This window comes from Eulemur rufifrons, chromosome 7, assembly GCF_041146395.1.
Source record: "Eulemur rufifrons isolate Redbay chromosome 7, OSU_ERuf_1, whole genome shotgun sequence".
NCBI lineage: Eukaryota > Metazoa > Chordata > Mammalia > Primates > Lemuridae > Eulemur > Eulemur rufifrons.
This window is the reverse complement of record NC_090989.1, coordinates 255,989,096-256,010,246: the sequence shown is the minus strand read 5'-3', so window position 1 is coordinate 256,010,246 and position 21,151 is coordinate 255,989,096. Positions and strand designations below refer to the sequence as shown.

The 21,151-nt window shown below is 48.8% G+C and overlaps 1 protein-coding gene across 1 annotated transcript in view; it reads right to left on the bottom strand.

The window, feature by feature from the left end:
- COL15A1 (collagen type XV alpha 1 chain) overlaps positions 1-16,237 on the bottom strand; it is a 174,209-nt gene extending 157,972 nt beyond the window's left edge. Inside the window, exons 1-4 of the mRNA XM_069472141.1 lie at positions 16,219-16,237; positions 15,987-16,040; positions 15,356-15,449; positions 14,516-14,584 (exon numbers count right to left, since the gene is read on the bottom strand). Of these exons, the coding sequence (XP_069328242.1) occupies positions 14,516-14,584; positions 15,356-15,449; positions 15,987-16,040; positions 16,219-16,237 (236 nt within the window). The remainder of the gene's footprint in view (positions 1-14,515; positions 14,585-15,355; positions 15,450-15,986; positions 16,041-16,218) is intronic.
- Between the last annotated feature and the right edge of the window lie 4,914 nt (positions 16,238-21,151).

Here is a 21,151-nt window from a genome sequence, read left to right as displayed (position 1 = left end):
ATCAAAATCTATGGGATGCAGCTAAAGCAGTCCTGAGAGGAAAATTCATATCCATAAATGCCTATATCAAAAAGACAGAAAACATGCAAATAGACAACCTAACGAATAGACTCAAAGAACTGGAGAAAGAAGAACAGAACGATCCCAAACCCAGCAGAAGGCGAGAAATTACTAAGATCAAATCAGAACTAAATGAAAAGGACAACAAAGAAACTATAAGGGAAATTAATAAAACAAAAAGTTGGTTCTTTGAAAAGATAAACAAAATAGACACACCTCTGGCTAGACTAACCAAGAGCACAAAAGTAAAATCTCTAATAACCTCCATTAGGAACATGAAAGGAGAAATCACAACCGATGCTACAGAGATACAAGATATCACCTATGAATTCTACAAAAATCTTTATGCACACAAACTGGAGAATGTGGAGGAAATGGACAGATTTTTAGAAACACATAGTCTTCCCAGGCTCAACCAGGAAGAAATAGAGTACCTGAACAGACCAATATCAAGAACTGAAATCGAAACAGCAATAAAAAACCTTCCCAAAAAGAAAAGCCCTGGTCCAGATGGGTTCACACCTGAATTTTACCATACATACAAAGAAGAACTGGTGCCCATCCTACATAAACTATTCTCCAATATTGAGAAGGATGGAGTTCTCCCTAACACGTTCTACCAAGCCAATATAACATTAATACCAAAACCTGGAAAGGACACAACAAAAATAGAGAACTACAGACCAATTTCCCTCATGAATATAGATGCAAAAATTTTCAATAAAATACTAGCAAATCGAATCCAAGTACTTATCAAAAAAATAATCCACCACGACCAAGTGGGCTTCATCCCCGAGATGCAGGGGTGGTTCAACATACGTAAATCTATAAATGTAATTCACCACATAAATAGAAGCAAAAACAAAAACCATATGATACTCTCATTAGATGCAGAAAAAGCATTTGACAAAATTCAACACCCTTTTATGATAAAAACGCTTAACAAAATAGGCATTGATGGAACCTACCTAAAAATGATACAAGCCATATATGACAAACCCACAGCCAACATCATACTGAATGGGGAAAAACTGAAAGCACTCCCACTTAGAACTGGAACCAGACAGGGCTGCCCATTGTCTCCATTACTTTTCAACATAGTATTGGAAGTCCTTGCGAGAGCTATCAGGCAAGAGAGCAGAATCAAGGGAGTCCAAATAGGGAAGGAAGAGATCAAACTCTCACTTTTTGCTGATGATATGATGTTATATCTGGAAAACCCCCAGGATTCAACCAAGAGACTCCTGGAATTGATTAACGAATACAGCAAAGTCTCAGGCTACAAAATTAATATACACAAATCAGAGGCATTTATATATGCCAATAACAGTCAATCGGAAAACCAAATTAAAGACTCAATACCCTTCAAAATAGCAACAAAGAAAATAAAATATCTAGGTATATATCTAACTAAAGAGGTAAAGGACCTCTATAAGGAAAACTATGAAACACTGAGAAAAGAAATAGCAGAACTTGCAAATAGATGGAAAAATATACCATGCTCGTGGATCGGAAGAATCAACATTGTTAAAATGTCTATACTACTCAAAGTGATCTACAGATTCAATGCAATCCCTATTAAATTACCAACATCATTCTTTACAGACATAGAGAAAATAATTATACACTTTGTATGGAACCAAAGAAGACCCCGTATAGCAAAAGCAATTTTAAGCAACAAAAACAAAATGGGAGGTATTAATTTGCCAGACCTCAAACTATACTACAAGGCCGTGGTTCTTAAAACAGCCTGGTATTGGCACAAGTGCAGGGACACAGACCAGTGGAACACAACAGAAAATCCAAATATAGAACCATCCTCATATAGTCACCTAATTTTCGACAAAGCGGGAAAGAATATACTCTGGGGACAAGAATCCCTATTCAACAAATGGTGCTGGGAGAATTGGTTAGCCACTTGTAGAAGACTGAAACAGGACCCACAGCTTTCACCTCTCACAAAAATCAAATCACGGTGGATAACAGACTTAAACCTTAGGCGTGATACAATCAGAATCCTAGAAGAAAATGTAGGAAAGACTCTTACAGACATTGGCCTAGGCAAAGAATTTATGAAGAAGACCCCCAAGGCAATCACAGCAGCAACAAAAATAAATGAATGGGACATGATTAAATTAAAAAGCTTCTGCACAGCCAAAGAAACAGTCCAGAGAATAAACAGACCACCTACAGAATGGGAAAAAATTTTTGCATACTACACATCAGATAAAGGACTGATAACAAGAATCTATTTAGAACTCAGGAAAATCAGCAAGAAAAAATCAAGCAACCCTATCAAAAAGTGGGCAAAGGACATGAATAGAAATTTTTCAAAAGAAGATATAAAAATGGCTAACAAACATATGAAAAAGTGTTCAACATCTCTAATCATCAGGGAAATGCAAATCAAAACCACAATGAGATATCACTTAACCCCAGTGAGAATGGCCTTTATCAAAAAAACCCAAAACAACACATGTTGGCGTGGGTGTGGAGAGACAGGAACACTAATACACTGCTGGTGGGACTGCAAACTAGTGCAACCTCTGTGGAAAGCATTATGGAGGTATCTTAAACAGATTCAAGTAGACCTGCCATTTGACCCAGCAATCCCATTACTGGGCATATACCCAAAGGAAAAAAGGTCATTCTGTAACAAAGGCACGTGTACCCAAATGTTTATAGCAGCACAATTCACAATAGCAAAGATGTGGAAACAACCCAAATGCCCATCAATACATGATTGGATTAGTAAACTGTGGTATATGTATACCATGGAATACTACTCAGCTATAAGGAATGATGAAGATACAACATCTCTATGGTTCTCCTGGAGAGAGTTGGAACCCATTATATTAAGTGAAGTATCCCAAGAATGGAAAAACAAGCATCACATGTACTCACCAGAAAATTGGTTTCCTTGATCATCACCTAAATACAAACCTGGGAACGACACCAATTGGACATCAGACTGAGGTGGGGGGTGGGGGAGGGGATGGGGGTATGCCTACACAATGAGTGCATTGCGCACCGTTTGGGGAGTGGTAACACTTGAAGGTGCTGACTCGGGAAAGGGGGGGTGGGGGAAAAAAATATGAAACTATTGTTTTTAACTTGCACTGTTCACTTAATAATTTACCATGAATATTTCCCATATTATTTCATATCATTGTACAAGAAATAATGTATACATTATGAGGACATACTGTATCTAACAAGATATACTGTTAGACTCTTTGATTCTGTAAAATAAAAAAAAAAAAAAAAAAAACAAAAAAAAACAGATACCATAATAAAAAAAAAAAAAAAAAAAAAAAAAAAATAAACCATGCTTTCTTTTTCAAAGGTTTATTTTTCCTGACTACAAAAGTAATACATATCCATTGTTGAAATTTTGGAAAAGAAAAAGAAATAAATATAAATCACCATAACCCACTGTTAATAAGTGTGTTTTTTCTCCCCAAAACTTGAGATTATACTGTATATAGAGTCTTAAGTTCTTTTCACTTAGTATTTATCAATAGCATAATCCTATATGCCCAAATATATCAATTTTATCAATCAGGGGACATGCCATATTAAACTAGTCACCAGCCTGTGGACACTTAGGTTGCTTCCAGTTTTCTGAATTCATAAATGAAAGTGAGGAATGTCCTTATACAAGTATCTTTGTCCTAATTTCTAAGAGTTTCCTTAGGAAGTAGAATTACTAAACAAAGGAATATAAAAACTTAAGGTTCATGATGTACATTGCCAAATTGCTTTGCATTTGTTCAACAAATGTTAATTGAGTGCCTGAGTGCCAGGCATGGTTCTGGGTGCTGAGGATTTAGGGAGAACAAAAAGACAAACTCTGTGTTCTGAACAGCCATATTCTAATGGTGGGACCAACTTCCCTTCCTGCCAGCAGTGTACGAGAATGTCTGGCTCCTTGCTGCCTCACCAGCATCATGATCTTTTTATGAAAATAAATATTTGGTAATCCAATAGTCAAAAAATGTTCTTTCACTATTGTTTTAATTTGCTATTCTTCAATGAACATACTTTCCATAGATTTGAGGATCATCTCCATTTGTGTGTGTGTGTGTGTGTGTGTGAGAGAGAGAGAGAGAGAGAGAGATTCCCTGCTCACATTCTTTTTTTTGTAATAAGATGTTTGCATCTTCTTATTTGCAAAAGCTTTTAAAATATTCTAGATATTAACTTGCTGCCTGCCATATTCTACAAGTATTTTCCATTTGCACTCTGGATATCCATGGTGCTCTCTAACTTTCATTCGTATGGTACATCTTGAGCACCTACCAGGCATGCATGGTGATTGCAGCAATGAATGGAAATACAGACAGGGTTCCTCGTAGACTTGGCAGGCCTCACTCAGTCACTCAAGTGGGGGTACACCCATAGACAGAGCTCGGTGCTGTCATGACAGGACCTGCTTTGCCAGAGTATAAGACAAAGGAGTCTGACACCATGAGTGAGAGACAGCGCGTGGGCATCCCTCCGGCGGCTAGCAGTGTGGCATGGTCTTAGGCAGCGTTTCTGAGAAGCAGAGGCTTAGACGGGGAAGTATTGAGGGAATACCCTTCAGGAAAACCACACAGGGACCAGGGAGGGAGAGGAGGAAGGGGGAGAGCTGAGCAAGGATGTGGTCTTCGGTAAAGTCTGTCTCTGTCCCAATCCACAGCTGGTACGGGAGCATAAATTGCACAGCATAGTTTCTCTCCTTGAAGCAAGAGTAGGGTGGCCTTTTAGAACCCCACCCACCAAGTCAGACACTGGTTATGAGATGCTTCTGGGGCTTGCGGGAATGTGGCCTCCTGGAAAGGCAACTTCCCAGAAAAGGCAGCTGTGAGCATCAGCAGCCAACCCTGTGGCAGCTGTGCCGGGTGCCCCAGGCTGGCAAAGGGGACCTGGGCGGGGCGCCACTGGAAAGGATGAAAGGCCAGCCTGCAGGAGGGGCTTGGGGGGGTGGGGTAAGGAGGACAGAGAGAAACTGCAGGGGTCCAGGGATGAGCAAGTTTGGGGCACGCCAAGTACACAACCCCCCACCTTAGCAAGTCACCGTGACTATTATTAGCAGGTAAAAGGCTCTGAGAAATCCTACAATACAGAAACGTGTTTAACTGTGTTCAAATCCACTTTTCCCAAGAAATCACAGAGGAAGAGAGGAACAGAAGGGACATCATGGCAATATAACAGGCCAACTCCAGGTGCAATAAGAAAGGCCTGGACTCTGGTGGTCCAGAATTGCAGAGAAGGGGAGCACTGAGAACATGTTTAGGACTTAAAAATGACAGTGCTTACCTGAAGACTGGATAGGAAACTGGAGTGAAGGAAATGTCAAGGATGGCTCTGGGGTTTCTAATTTGAGTGTTTGGATGGTGACACATCAGTGTGGAAGGAGGATTCGGTCTGAGGTCAAGTGGGAGGTGGGGGGAGAGAACTTGCACTTGCAAATAAACGTTACCCTTGATATTTCAACTGAATAAATGCCAGAAAAACGTGGAGCCGTGGAAAGAGCCCTGGACTAAAGACTTGGGTCCTTGATCCAGTGCTACCCACAGGTGATTCCATAACCCCGAGCAGGTCCCTTCTGCCCACTGAACCTGTTTCCTCACTTGAAAAATGAAGATGGTAAGTCCTATTCTGGTTACCGCACACTGTTGTCATTTTGACCAAATAAAATAATAGAAGTAGAAGAGCATCCTAAATTGCAGAAGACAACCCACATACAAGAGTATAATTATGATTATCACCAGCAGCCCTTACAGGGCACCCCAGTCATAATTCCCCAAGGAATCGAGTCAGAGCAAGCCATGAGGTCAGCAGACCCAGAGCCATAAATTTTGGAGGTGGCTGTGTTATAAAACTAATTGCCGTCCCATGAACATACTTATAATGATCCCAGCAACATTTTTTTCAGGCAGGATATATTTTTTTTTCCTCTGTCATTAATGTCGCTCCCTCTTCCTGCCCTTGACCAATCAAGGCTTTCAACCAGGGTCACCCCCAGCCCAATGAAACCTGCTCTTGCGAAATCATCCACCGATTGGCGTTCAAGAGAAAGTACCAATAAAGCTTGAAGTGCTTTCTTCCCGGGGGTGCCTGCCCCTCTTCAGCAGAGACTCCTGTGCCAAAGGCGGGGATTCCTAACCAGGGGGCGGGGGCAGCCTGGGCAGCAAACTGAAAGAGATACGACAGTGAACAAGCCAGTCACGCAAGGACAAATACCGTGTGGTTCCACTCACAGGAGGCATCTAGAGTAGTCGGATTCGCAGAGACACAGAGCAGAGGGGTGCTTGCCAGGGGCCGGGGGGAGGCGGGCGTGGGGAGCTGCTGTTTCATGGGTACAGAGTTTCAGTTTTGCAAGAAGGAATGAGTTCTGGAGACGGATGGCAGTGATGGTTGCACAACAATGGGAATGTACTTAACACTGCTGAACTGTACGCTTAAAAATGATTAAGATGGTAAATTTTATATTATATGTTTCTTACCACAATTAATAGTAATAAGCAATATTGAGGAGGTCCAGGTTCCAGGTGCTTGTCCTGGTGCTCTGAGAATCACTCCACGGAGGGAACCTGCTATATACACACGTGTGCTCACACACACACACACACGCACACCCTGCGCAGCCTTCCCTGTCAGCTAGGCGAGGACAGCTGAGTGCAGGCATTTGAGCCAATTTGGGGTTCACTGTGGGATTTTAATATTCAAAGGAATCTTTGTTCTCGCTGTGGAGCCATTTCTCATCCCAGTTAGCTCTTACATAAGACACATTTTGGATCTGATATATGGGAAGAAAAAAGCCCATTGCCCATTTACTCATTTTGAATAAACTAAAAATAACCATCCTTCCCATTTTGTGGAGCCAATAAAGCCCACTAAGAAAGGGCAGAGGAAAGAAAGGCCTGGAATATGGTGAAAGAGCCCTGGGCGGGGCAAACAGGAGCCTGGGTTCAAAACCTGACTCCGCCCCTCATCTGCTGTGTGACCTTGGGCAAGTCCCTCCACCTCTCTGGGCCTCAGGTACCTCATCTGTCCAATCAGAGGGTTGTGTTGGAATCCTCTGGCTTTTGAGGCCCCTTCAACTCTGACATCCTACTTTTTGGTGAGAAGACAAGGAGTTGAGTCATCTTATTTTGTTAGCCATCTAGTAGATGAATCATTTTTATTAGTCAAAACATTTTCCATATTAATTTTGACACGATCCTGCTTGGTAAGAAACAGCTAATGTCATCTCTCCTCCCATTCCTGGTCTAGTGTCTAGAAATAGTCACTTCTGCTCACACCCCCCACTTCCTCCACTCCTGCTCACTCCCCTGCAGTCCGGTTTCCGATTCCCCAACCCTTTAAAACTACTCTTGTCAAGGTCACCACAACCTCCTGTGGCCGAGTCCAGTAGACACGTCTCAGCCCTTTTATGCCTTGGCCTTTCAACGTCCCTCTTTCTTGAGACAGTCTCCCCCCTGGGACCCAGAGGGGAAACAGCTTGCCCTCCCCATGTCCCAAGTGTCAGCACACCAGGATTCGTACCCATGATGTTGGCCCCAAAGTCTGTGTGTAGCACAACATGATTTGCGGTGACTCGCCTTCCTATTGTGATCATTTTACCACCAAATTCTAGATTCGCTGGGTGATTCACTTATTCACTCATTCAACAAGTACTTGTCAGGAGCCAACTAGGTACCAAGCACTGCTTTAGACAACAGGAATATGGTGAGGCCAGTGGCCTCTGCCTTCCCGGCATCTACAATTCATTGCAAGAGTCAGGCCGTCACATGGGAGGGGACAGGATCCATAGGTACAAATGTGATGAGTTCGCTGAGAGATGAGATGGGGACCCACAGGGCGTCAGCAAGTGAGAGTGACACTGACACCCAGGCAGAGATCTGAAAGAGCGGAAGGAGCCAACAGAAGTGGTGGAAGGGGGCGCGCTCCAGGCAGACGGCTGCCTCCCTGGGGACCTGGTGGGGGCAGCATCTCGAAAGGGGGACCTGGGGGCTGACATGATCATGCACCAACAGCACGCTGCTTTACCTAGGTGGGGGCTTGGGGGAAGCAAATCCTCCGTGTAGGGAAGGCAGGGTGCGCTCTAGAGAGGCTAAACCCTACCCCCGCCTCACCCCCAGCCAACCCCTGCACTGTCTCTGGGGCCAGCTCCGGGGGAGGCCCTAGCTCCTAGCTTGGACTGTGTAAGGGTCTGACAGGGGCCAGGGAGAGGGACAGGGCAGAGCACTGGAGGGGATGGGGGTGCGGTCAGGCGGGGGCCAGGTCCCACGAGGCCTGGGTGGTTGCTCTAAGAAGTCATCTGGTTATGCTTTAGAAAAAACAGTCTGCTGACCTGTGAAGACAGGGGCAGAGGGTGGGCAGAGGGGTAAATTGTGGAGGCCAAGTCTTTTGTGCTGACCCTGCTTAGTTCCAAAAGGTGTGGAAGTAGAAATATTTTGCCACAGGGGAGGAAATAAAACCCTTGTCCTCAGCACTCTTGTGGAGAGTGGGCACTCCCCTCCTCATCACTAAGCCACGAGGTCCTCCGAGGCGACCTGGCCCCACATTATCCACGCACAGAGGAGGACGCTGTGGCTGACGTGGTTAAGGACCTTCCCAGGACCACAGGGCCACCAAGTGGCACAGGTAGGACTCAAGCCTGCCTGACTCCACAGCCCACGTCACGTCCACACATGGCCTTAGATGCGACTTGAAGCAGCCCGCTTTGTTTCAGAGGTAAGGAAACTGAGCCTCAGAGACAAGGAGCCACTCTCCCTGGGACTGGAGCCCAGAGGCTCAGCTCTGTCTGTTTTCTCTCCCGCACCAAGCGGCCTCCTTGTGGGTGGCAGAAGAGAAAGTGTCCCCTAAACAAATGCCATTAGCATACAGCTGCAAGCAAAACAATGTCCCCATGGCTTGGGGGCCAACTTCCCCAGGCCACGTGAGGAACAGCTGCTGTGGCGTTGGAGCATGTGCTCTGCCGCCCCCTCTCCCAGGAACATAAAACTCAGGAACGAAGGTTGGGCAGGAGCCCGTGGGAACGAGGCCTGCGCTCCCCTCTCCAGGGGCCGCCCCGGCAGCAGATTGTGCTCCCAGTGGAATTCCTGCTGAACATCTGGATTGCGCAGGGACTGGTGCCTGGACTCCGCCGCCACAGGGGCCGGCGTGAGCCCACCAATTCTGGGGCTGTCACCCCTGACCCCACAGAGACCCTGCCTCTCGGGGCCACATTCTGACCCTGGAAATCTGGAGCGAGTTAGGGGGAATTTAGACAGATGTTGCTCTTTCCAGCTTCCTGTGGAAATTAAATGAAACCAGGAGGCATCTCATTCAGGGAAGAAGATGAGAGATGTGAGGAAAACAGAGGAAATAAATACACGAGGTGTTTGTTTGCAAAGCGGTTGTTTCTTCCTTGCTCAGTGCTCCTCAGAAGGACGCTGGCCTCTGGCAGGGCACGCCACAGCACAACACGCCCTCGGCTTCCATCCTCACCCCCACCGAGGGCAACCACCAAATGAACCTACAGGCCCTCACGCTCCTCGCTCCTGCGCACTTCTGAGCCTTTGCACAAGCTACTTCCTCTGCCTGGAATGCCCTTCCTTACCTTCCGTCTCTGGAGAACCTCTACTCAATCCTCATGGACCAACTCAGGCAGTAACCCTCGGACTCCCTCCCTCCCGCTTTCCCGAGCAAAAGGGGTGGCTGCTTCTCTGGGTTCACGCGTGACCCCATAAAGATCTCCATAGTGACCTTGCCGTATAGACTTGGAGAGCAGTTGGTTATTCTATCTGTCTCCTTTGCTAGCCCATGGCAGATGCTGCTCCTTAATCATCTCTGTGTCCACAGCGCCAAGCAGAGGGCCTGGTACAGAAGATGAACCCAATAAATATTTAAGGACTGGGTGGGAGGAGAGGAAAGAAATGGAAGTGGAAATAGAGCGGGGTGTGGTGGCATGTGCCTGCAGTCCCAGCTACCAGGGAGGCTGAGGTGGGAGGATCACTTGAGTCCAGGAATTCAAAACCAGTCTGGGCAATATAGTGAGACCCCATCTCAAAAAACAAAAAAAAAAAAAAAAAAGAAAAGAAAAAAAAAGAAAGAAAGAAAGAAGCAGAAATAAAGAAAAGAAAAAAAAATATTGGTTTCTTCAGGCTATTTGCAAGTCCCTCTATTCTTCCCTATTGATTCGAGTCTCTAGCTGCCTCTTTGAATTAAAATGCCTCAACAAAATTCATTGATTAGGCTGTAATAAGGCTGAGTGGAGCAACACCAATAATGAATAACAGATAAATAAAAGCTGCTTAAACTAGATAAGAGTGCATTTCTCGCTGCCATAAAGTCATACTGAGTAGGGTGAGGCTGCTCTTCACAGTCATCGGGGCCCTGGCCACTTCTGTCTTGTTGCTCCACCATCCTGGGGGGTCGTACTCACTTAGGTGGTCCAAGATAGCGGCCACCATGTCTGCACTCCAGCCAGGGGAGGGGCAGCAGGCCAGGGAGGCACACTCCTCCCTTCAAAGGCACCCTGGAATTTGAGTACAGTAGTCCCCCCGATCCGCGGGGGATACGCTTCAAGACCCCCAGTGGATGCCTGAAACCGCGGATACTACTGAACCCTACATACACTGTTTGTCCCTAAACATACATACCTACGATCAAGTTTAATTTATAAATTAGGTATAGTAAGAGATTAACAACAACTCTAGGAATAAAACAGAACATTTATAACACACAGTGTAATCAAAGTTATATGAATGTGATATCTCTCTCTCTCACACAAAATATACACCGTACCGTACCGCAGGTAACTGAAACCGCAGGACGCGCACGTGCCGACAGGAGGGACCCCTGCACACGGCTTGTCTGCACCTCCCCCGTCCACGCCTTGTGCAAGACAGGCTGGGCATTACGGTCCTGTGCCGAGCATCTGCATGCCATGGTGAAAGTTCTATTTCTACATAAAAGGGGGAAACAATGGATTTGGAAACAAAAAGAAATCTTTTCCAAAATAATAACAAACAGAAATAGTCTTAGGGGCTGGGTGTGGCGTCTCATGCCTGTAATCCCAGCACTTTGGGAGGACGAGGCGGGAGGGTCTCTTGAGGCCAGGGAGTAGAGACCAGACTGGGCAACATAGCGAGACTCCATCTCTGCAAAAAGTAAAAAATAAAAATAAACCATTTTTTACACATTCAGAGCCCTAACATGTTCATTATATGTTTGACCATCCCAACAAACTTGTGAGGGAACTGTGGCTGGGGGTGGAAATGCCTTAGGCTGAGGGCACTATGAGCAATGAAGGAACATAGAAACTCAAATACTAATATTTGGTGTAACCTGGAACTTCAGATTAAAACCTCACAAATACTAGAAAGAGGAAGAGGGATGGCTGTGCAGCTATTTATAGGAAGAAGATCCGGGGGTCTGGTTTGATGCCTTGCTCAGTGTGTTTGCTGTGTTCTGTGTCTGTCTGCAGAGCTACATTAACGGAAGCTAACATCCAGAACAAAAGGGGTGAGTGACCTCCTTTCCTGGGCTGATCAGACTGCACCTGGAACGCCGTGTCCTGGGGGCCAGCCCTTAATGGGAACACTGAGAAATACAAGCATGTCCAGGGTGAGACAGGCTGGGAAGTGTCTGGACGCCTGTCCTGTGAGGAAAGAGCCACAGCTGAACCCCACAGAGGAGGATGAACTCTGGGGGATACAAGCCCTTATCTTCCCATCTGTGTCACAGTGAGGACACAGTGACCTCATTCTGGATGGCTCTGAGGAGCAGGACAAGGAGGAGGGGAAGAGTCACCGGGGCGCAAAGCCGGCTCAAAGAGAGGTAAGGAGAGTCAGGTGTGGCAAGTAGTGAGGCCTCGTCCCTGAGGGCTCACACCAAGGTCGGTGATGCACCGAGAGGGGCCCTCTCAGGCAGGAGCCTTTCCTTGGAGGCCCGTGCAGCTGAGTGCAGGCAGGTGTGTCTGTGTGCACCTGGGACAGGGCCCATAGCTTCCCTGAGATCTCCGAGGGGTCTGGAACCCAACAAGGGTCAGTGGACTGGCCTGCTGGGTATTCTCAAGGCAGCTGCCCCCTCTAAGATCCCATGTCCCCCGGTGTAGGTGCACAGATGATCTGGTGAGGAGAGCTCGGCATGGCAGAGAGAAGCTGGGGGCTCAACAGGACTGAAGATGGCCGTGAGCCCCCCTCCCCAGGGCAGTGTGAACCACCCATGTGGCAAGCTTGGAGCTCACACTCCTCCCCTTGCTGAGGCAGGACTGTCTCCAGCACCCCAGTCCCCAAATGTGGGTCCCGGGGTCCCACATTCATCACACACCAGCCCTGGTGCCATGGATGGGTGCTGGCCTTTCTCTGGGACACCCCACCAGCCAGCAGATGTCTTTTTGTTTCCCACCACTGTTTTTTGTTTTCCACAATTAGAGACCCTCACGTTTACAAAGCCAGTGTAGAGTGACACGTAAACTGGCCGTTCCTGGGTAGCAGTGTGGGGGGTGGCTGGGGAGGGAGGAATGAAACGCTGCAGACACCTGAGTCCTGGTCACAGCCCTAGTGACCTTGAGCACCTCCTCTCTCGTCTCTGGGCCTCGGGCTCCATGTCTGTGAGTGTGGGGAGGAGACTGGGGATGCAGAGAGATGACGGACACACGTGCCTGGCTCAGTGCCTGACAGGCAGAAGGACCTCGACAGTGTTGGTGGCTCACCTTGCACCTCTCAGGGCTGTCTGGGGAGTAAGTGAGCACCTGGCTCCAAGCCCAGCACACAGAAGGAGCTTGATGGCTCCTGCTCCCTGCCTCTCCTGTGCACACCCTGCGTTAGGGACTGAATCATGTCCCCCCAAAATTCACATATTGATGTCCTAACCCCCAAGACCTCAGAATGTGACTGTATTTGGAGATACAGGCTTTAAAGAGGTCATTAATGTTAAGTGAGTTCATTGGGGTAGACTGTGATCCAGTCTGTGGCGTCCTCACAAGAAGAGGAGGTTAGGATACAGAGCAGCCGAGTGAAGACCACGCGAACGCAGAGACACAAGGTGGCCATCGACAAGCCACGGACAGAGGCCTCAGAAGAAACCACCCCAGCCCACACCTCAATCTTGGAACTCTAGCCCCTAGAATTGTGAGAAAATCAATTTCTGTTGTTTAAGCCACTCAGTCTGGGGTACTTTGTCATGGCAGCCGGAGCGAATGTATACACCCTGCATTTCTCCAGCTTTGTGCCTTTGTCCCCACCTCGGTGCTGTTCTGCCCCTGTCCTGGGACCCAGGGATGACCTGGGGGAGCCTTAGCAAACCTTCATTACACGTTTTCAGAACTAAATGTGCCCAAGAGTCACCCAGGAGCTTTGCTAAAATGCAGACTCTGGGTGAGTAAGCCTGGACGGGCCTGGGAGTCTGCATTTCTAGTACAGCTGTGCCACAACCCACACTTTGCAGGACAATGGCCGGGTGGTAAAGCCAGGTGGATGAGTGACGAGGGACAGTACAGTGTCCCTGAGTCCTGGGTGCTGGTTGCAGCTCTAGCTCCCCCCGACACCGCACCCAGAGGAGGACAGGAGCTGCTTTGGCTGGGGGAGGAGAAGGGAGGTGGCAACGCTGGGCAGCTTCAGGTGACCTTACAAGGGGAAATAACCGCATGTAGGCCTCAGGACAGCACCTCTGGAGGATCACCTGCTTCTGCCATCAGCAGGAAGTCACCTCCAAGCTCCTCTGGTCCCTTAGTCCATCACCTTCTTGACATAGACTGGGAGACTGAGACCAAGACCAGCTGCATAATTTGTGGGGTTTGGTACAAAATTAAAATCAGAAGCCCCTTGTTCAAAACATACTAAGAATTTCAAGAGAGTGCCAGTAAAGCATGACATAGGGCCCAGGCACAGGGCCCTTCTAAGCCTGGAGCCTTGTGCACAGGAGGTAACTGTACGAGGCCAGCATAAGTCAGAGACACTCACAGTGAACCAGAGCTCAGTTCAGCCTGACCCTCAGGCTTCCTGAGTCCCCACCAGCTGCTCTTTCTATCGCACCACACCACCTCGCCCTTGCCCTCCGAGCTTGCCTGCCTCAGGAGACCTAGCTACAGCCAGGCAGTGGGCGCCAGGGGCAGGGAGGGAGTCCAGGGCCCCACAGCCTCCTTCCACCTGAAGGTCCCTGGTTGCACAGTGCTGGGGCCAAGGGAGGCCTGAACTCCCTGCTGCCTTCCCAGTCCTACAGGTTCCTCTAATTCTGTGGGCCTGGCCCATTGGAGCAGTTCTATCCACCCTTAGCTGATGGCACAGTGGTGGGAGACAACACCAAGAAAGATTGTGTAAGAATGTTCCAGGAAGAAAGGGTAGGGAGATGGTCCCCTCCAGTGGAGGTGAGAGGTAGCCCAGTCCATTCAAGAAAGTGCTGTGGGGCAGGCATCGATTTCCAGGGGGTGGCCGGTGGCAGGGGGCAAGACCACAGCCTCCCTAGGGGGACCTACCGATGGAGCATGGGGAGTGACAGCACTGTGTCATGGTCAGGCTTGCTTTTAGAAAGGCCATACTGCCAGCTGGGGAGAAGAAGAGGTTAAAACAGCAAGTCTGAGAGGAGGACCCTTGGTGGTCATCAGCCATGGCACAGGCAGTAGCCCTGGGGGTGGCAGGGAGGGGCTGGCCAAAGAGACTGTTGGCAGAAGTGACAGTTTGCCGGTTCTCCTTGGGTATGGGGAATGGGTCAAAAAGTGCACCCCAGGTTTCTGGCTTAACTGGCTGAATAAATTGTGCTGCCTGCCGTCCAGCGAGATGGGTGCAGCAGAACACTTTCCACTGAAAGTGCTGGAAACCTAATCAAACCGGCCTTTAAGGAAAGGAAAAGGGGAGTGCGCGGACTCACAGAACCGAACGGTGTGAGGGTAGAGTCCTCACTTCAGGCACACCTGGAGCCAGGGTCTCAACGACGTCATCGGCATATTCTCTCTCTTTCCTGGCTCAGGCGCTTTGTGCTGACTCCATTCTTGACGGCTCCTCCACATGGTCTCAGGACGGCGGCAGCACCTCTCCCAGCTACGTCCTTCCGGGTTTAAATCCACTGAAGGCAAACAAGAGCTTGTGTCTTATCAACGCTCTGAGATTTGCTCTGATTGGACTAGCTCAGGTCACATGCTCATCCCTGAGCCAATCGCTGTGGTTGAGCTAATTGACTTAGCCCTTATCCGTGATTGGCCCCTCCAGTGGTGGTGGAGCTGTAGAGACCACAGCGTCTAAGAGGGGAACAGGTGGATCCCAAAGAAACACCGGGGCTCTTACCAGGACAAAGGGAAAGACTAGGGAAAAAACCACACCTTTCCAGCTCTGTGGGCAGCATGGAGGAAGAAGAGCAGGTGGGACGAGGACAAGGTGATGAGTGCAGATCAGAAGATGCTGGGTTTGCAGGGTCTGTGGGACAAGCAGAGGGAGATGTTCAGCCGGGAGCAGGGTAGAGAGAGCGGCTGGAGAGGGATCTGGAATTGCCAGTGTGGAGACGGTGAGAGCAAGACTGAAGAAGGAAGATAACGACATGGAATTTGGGAGCCATTCTGGACTCTACCTGAGGAATGGCAAGTCAGATCTAGGGGCAGTCTCTTCCTCCGTTTGCTCTTTAGGATCAGACAGTGGAACAGCCCCCGCAATCCTGGAGTGAGCATCGCTCCAGCCTCCTTCGTACAACACCAGCTCTCTCTTCTTGTCTTGGATAATCTCACACTTTCCTTTCCCTTCATTGATATCAGGACCTGAATATATCTGAGGGCGATTGGAGCCACAGATGCTGCAGATGGAAGAGATCCATGCCAGGCCTTGGTACCAGGACATGGGACGTGCCAAGGTCCCTTGGGGCTGATGGGCATATTCTGGAAATGACACAAGCCAGCACCTCCCTAGGAAACAGAAGGACGAGCAGCTCCAAAAGGGGATGACACTGATGACTCCTCCCACCTCTCCCAGTAGCCTCCTCCCCATGCCCATCATACAGCGGGACCTCTGGCGGGGCTGTGAGGACACCAGAATGGGGAAGATTCGTGAAGTGTGGCACTGGAGAAGGAGACCTGGTGGCCCACGTAAGTCTTGGATATGCTTGAGATATGGTATCACCTGGCTTCACCAGGATAACAAAACATCTCCAGTGTTACTGTAAGCCAGCGTGGTCTCTGCCGTCATTGCTTCTTACCTGGCAACTCCTGGCCCATGACTACTGAAAAAAGTCCTGGCAAAGTGTGCCCACCCCATGTCCACTCTCCCCTTCTTGCTTACTGTCTGAACCTTGAGTTTTATTTAGGATGGCAATGTACCAGCTAGAAAAATTACACCCCTCAACATCCTTAACAGTTAAGGGGCAACATGACACATGACTGGACACTGAGATTGTGTTCACGTGGATTATTACTCAACAAATATGCATTCTCCTCCACTCCCACTGTGAGTGGAGTGTAGGTACTTACCCGCCAATGTTGGGCTTGGCCACAAGGCTTACTTTGGAATGTTAGTGGAAGGAATAGCAGAGACCTTAGATTTGCTTGTATAGTTTGGCTGCTTCTTGCACTGATGATTCACCATGAGAAGAGCCTGCCTAGGTATTCACTGCTTGCTCAGCCTGGGTCACAGAACTAGTACCCTCAGAGCCAAGACCAGCTGATCCAAGTTGGTGTACTGCTCAGATGAGCCTAACCTGAATTTGGGGATGGTTGTTACAGAGCATTACCCTGGTAATAACTGACCAATGCAGAGACATAAATAGACATAGCTGGTGGAGCTGCTGGGAAAGCTCTTTAACAGGGACAGACTCAGCTGACAAGTCGTCTCCTTCTCTTTGAATGAGGACAGACTCAGTGCTTGGAGGGGTGGGGAGAGGCAGGCCACCTTATCCCCACAGGTGACGGAAACATGCTAAGCGTGGCTGCATGGGAAGACGGAATGAACCTCTATCCCTGACAGCACCATGATACCATCATGTCAGCCTTGCAATGCCTCACTCTGGACTTCCCCTTACCTAAGAAAAATCAAACTGCTGATTTGATGAAGTCACTGTTTTTCAGGTTTCTGATACTTGCAGTCAGATGCAACTCCTAACTGACAGACACAGGTAACTGTTGGTATGAAAGCCACACTTGTGTTTGAGATCACCCAGGGAGAACATGAAGGGTCTCCAGCAGAATCCTAGGAAATGTAGCTCAAGAATGTTGGAGAGGAAGCCCACAGCAGCAATTGAGAAGGAAGGGTCTTGGGGCACCAAGAGATGTGGTGCCAGAGGCCACAACAGGAGACAGGGATAGACCAGGCTAAATGCAGCAGTGGGATGCAGGAACATGAGGCAGAAAACTTTGCAAGAGATTTAGCAAATGAGAAGGCCCTTGACCTTGGCAGGGGAGGTTTGGTTCAGGGTTGGGGACAGAAGCCAAACCACACAGTGTGATAGAATCCCAGCCCTCTGCGGCTCCCTCCATGGGGGAAGGACACTCGAGGAAGGATGATGCAATGGGAGGAAACCGCTCCTTGGCCAGCTGCAGCCCTGTCCTCACTGCAAAGACCATTTCTCCTTGCCTCCAAGATGAAATCTAAACCCAGTTTGGCATCCAACCCTCCAAGCTATGGATGCAGCCAAGATGTGGCCCTGCCTGCCCAGCCTCCCTTCCCCACATGCCTGTCTTCCTTTGGACTTCCTTCCCCTGCCTACCCACAGCCTACTTGGCCTTCGAGATGGCACGAATGTCACCCCCTCTTATGACAGAGATGAGATCACTCCTTTCTCCAGGCTCCTTCTACCTCTCTGTGAATGTCTTGAATCATATTGGCTGGGTCCCAGTGGGTCTTGCTCCTCAGGGTGGGGACAGTGTCTCTATTGTCTGCTTCCCTCACGGCAGAGCACACTGGCCTGGCACACGTAGGGGTCAGTGGCCTTAGTGAGTTGTCATGGGCTGGTGACAGTGTGCCCTATATGAAGTCCCCAAGCCAGGGAGAGCGAGTGGTATGTGCAGAGCCACGTCTGTCCCCTTCCACTCCTACAGAGCTGCTTTGGGAGAGCTCAGGAAGGAAGCGGAACAATCGGCAGAGAAGCGCGAGGGTTTCTGCCCTGCTCCTCTCTGGAGGCTTCCCAGAGGGCAGCTGCTTCCTTTCTCTCATTTTAGCACAAGAAGACATGATTGTGACCAAATTTAGAAAACAACCAAAATTTAAGATGCAACCCATATTTTAAAATCCATTTCAACAGCTCCACCCCACTAAAAGGAATGTCTCTTCTGAGCAACGTGGGTGAGGAATCTGCAGCAGTGATGTCCTGGGTTTGGAGCCTGGGTGGGGAAGGAAAGGGGTCTTCACACCACAGACAGACAGACCTACCCCACCGGCAAATGGGTGGGATGGTGAGGCCCTGGGGGAGAACAGGGCCAGACACGGGAGCAGATGGGCCCAAGTTTAAGGAAGCATCTTCTTGGCTTCATGTTTCTGCCAATAGCTGGGGAGGATGGATGCTTCTGGAAGCCACCTCAGAGACCAACCACAGAGGATGGGCCCCTCCTTAGTGCGATGCTACTTTTAGCACATTGTTCTGCTGTGTTTGTGGGGAACAGAGGGAAACCCAGGGAACCAAACAGAGTCTCCCACCTTATGTAATAATAGCAACCAGGTATCAGATGTATGCTCCGTGCCAGGTGCTGTACTAGGAGGGTTTTTCATTTAATGTTGTTGCCAGGAATTCTATATGAGTCATGTTGCCTCAGAGATTTTCATAAGGGGAGAAAAAAGGTCTTTGAGTGCCAGAATGAAGGAGATGCATTTGTCAGGAACAAATGTAAAGGCTTGCTTTGCAAGGATGGCATTCAAGAGGCGGTTTCGATAAGGCTGTCAGGGAAGCTACTGTGTCCTCTGGCCATCTTAATAGAGATAAAGAGGCCAGATTAAAGGAGGCTATAAACTCGCTGAACTCAGTTGCCATTTGCCTAAATGGGGCCCATTCTCTCCAAGTCTCAGTTTCTTCACCTAAAAATTAGAGCTAGAAAATACCTCCTCCATGAGGTTGTTGTGAAGGTTAAACAAGGAATGTGTGAAAATCAGCACCGTGCCTTACAGGTGCACACTTAGTAAATGGTAATAATCATCATTGTTGGTATAAACCTTGGCATTTATAATGGAGTTGAGGTTTTCTCTCAGGGGTTGGAAGAATCTGGGGATGCATGTTGACCTTGTGCGCCTGAACCCCTACTATGACGGAGACTAATTCTGCATCTCCCCAAGGGACAGAATGATACTTACAGGGCAAAAGCTATTATGGAGCCAATTCCAGCCAAATAAAAGGAATTGTAATAATGAAAGAAAGACTGCTGCCTTTGGGGAGTGAGAACTTAAATGGTTTCTTTATATTCTTGTGTATTTTCCAAAATTTCGGCAGTGAGCTTATATTTTTTAATAATCTTGGAAAAAATAAAGCGTTAAAGTAAAATAAAAAAAATAAATAAAAAAACACCACACACATCAGGAATGCTCCCATTCAGGAGAGCAGACTTGATGTGAGATTCTACCAAATGTGAATCTACTTTCCAAGTCTCAAAAAAGACTGAAATCCATTCCCAACAGAGGTGATGCCGCAGGAGAGCGTCCTGTTCCCTTCTCGGGCCACCCACGCCCTCACCCTCAGAGCACAGAGAGCAGACACCCTGACAAAGTCCCACTGAGTCCGGTTCTGGGAGAGCAAGGGCCAGGTGCTCCGACGGCAGGTGTCACCAAGGGTCTGGGAAGCCCATGAGACGCTGCCTGCAAGGTCTCACTTTCCAGGCAACAGAAAAGGGCCTGGCCTCCTGCCTCAGAGTATGGCCAATGTCACCATCAGAGGGTGGCAGAGTTAGGCCTTCCCTTGATGTTTCACTAAGAAAGACTTCAGCTGGATTCCAAAAGGCAGGCCCTCAGAGGGAGAGCCCAGGGCCAGTGATGGGACAGACATGGGACTGGCAGCAAAAGATGTCAGTTCTGGTCCCAGCCTCGGCTCCCCTTGCTGTGTGACGCCAGATCAGCCCCTTCCTTCTCTGGGCCTCTAGGTTCCCCATGTGTAGCTTCTGGAGTTGGACAGAGCTTTCCAGCTTGGAGGCAGCTTGGAGGCAGCAGTTTGATGCCCCAGGCCCTTGGCCACACTTTCTCCCTAGACTCAAAGTCTCTGTGGCCCAAGAAGTCTTTCAGCCCCATTGTTCCAGCCCTGCTTCTAATGAAGCCACATCTGGAGCGTATCTCCTCTGATCCCTGTTTTGTACAGCTCCTCACAGCTGGGTCCCCATAAATCAATTTGTTCTGCAGACAAGTTCCCAGAATTGTCCAGAATCTTACGCAGAAAGGGCAGTTTTATTTCCCTTCGGCTGCTGGTTCCAGAGGTTGTGCGCTGAGCCCAGTCCACTTCAGGACAAGCTCCCCGAGTCTTCCAAACCCTGTGGCTGGCTGGGGCCTCCCAGAGTGGCCGAGGTCCATGCTCCTATCTCCAGCCACAAGGCCGAGCCAGCCTCTGGGGCCCCCTTCCCATCCCCTCTCGGGAAGCTGTGCCCTCAATTCCACACCAAAAAGATTGGACTAAAATGAACCCCAAACTCCCTGCAGCTCTTGGATTCAAAGTTTTCCCAGAGACATGAACTAATTAAGAGAGGAGAGGAGTTGAAAAGTTAATATCTCTGCAGATGGGGAGGGAAGGAGGAGTGGGAACCTCCAGGGACTTCTGTTTTGCCACAGGCAGCAAACAGCACAGAACCCGGGAATTCTGTCAGGGGCAACCGTTCCGGGGTCGGGGGCCCCCATACGCCTTGCTGTTTCTGACAGTGCTGTGGTCCCCAGGATGTCTCTGGGATTGAGCCACTTGGGATCTTTGTCTGGTCACCATCTGCTGCCCCTTGGGAAGTGGTCCCCGAGCACTGAGTCTAGCAGGTGCCCTGAGCACCCCCCATCCCATTCAGCCCACGCACCTCCCACAGAGGTGGGTACTAGCACAGCCCCTATTGTACAGAACAGGAAAGTGTGGCTCAGAGGGGTTAAGTCACTTGCCCAAAATCCATGTGACCAACAGAAGTCAGGTCTGCCCCACAGCAAATCCCGACCTCTCTCCAATCTATGGTGCCAAATACAGTCAAACCCGG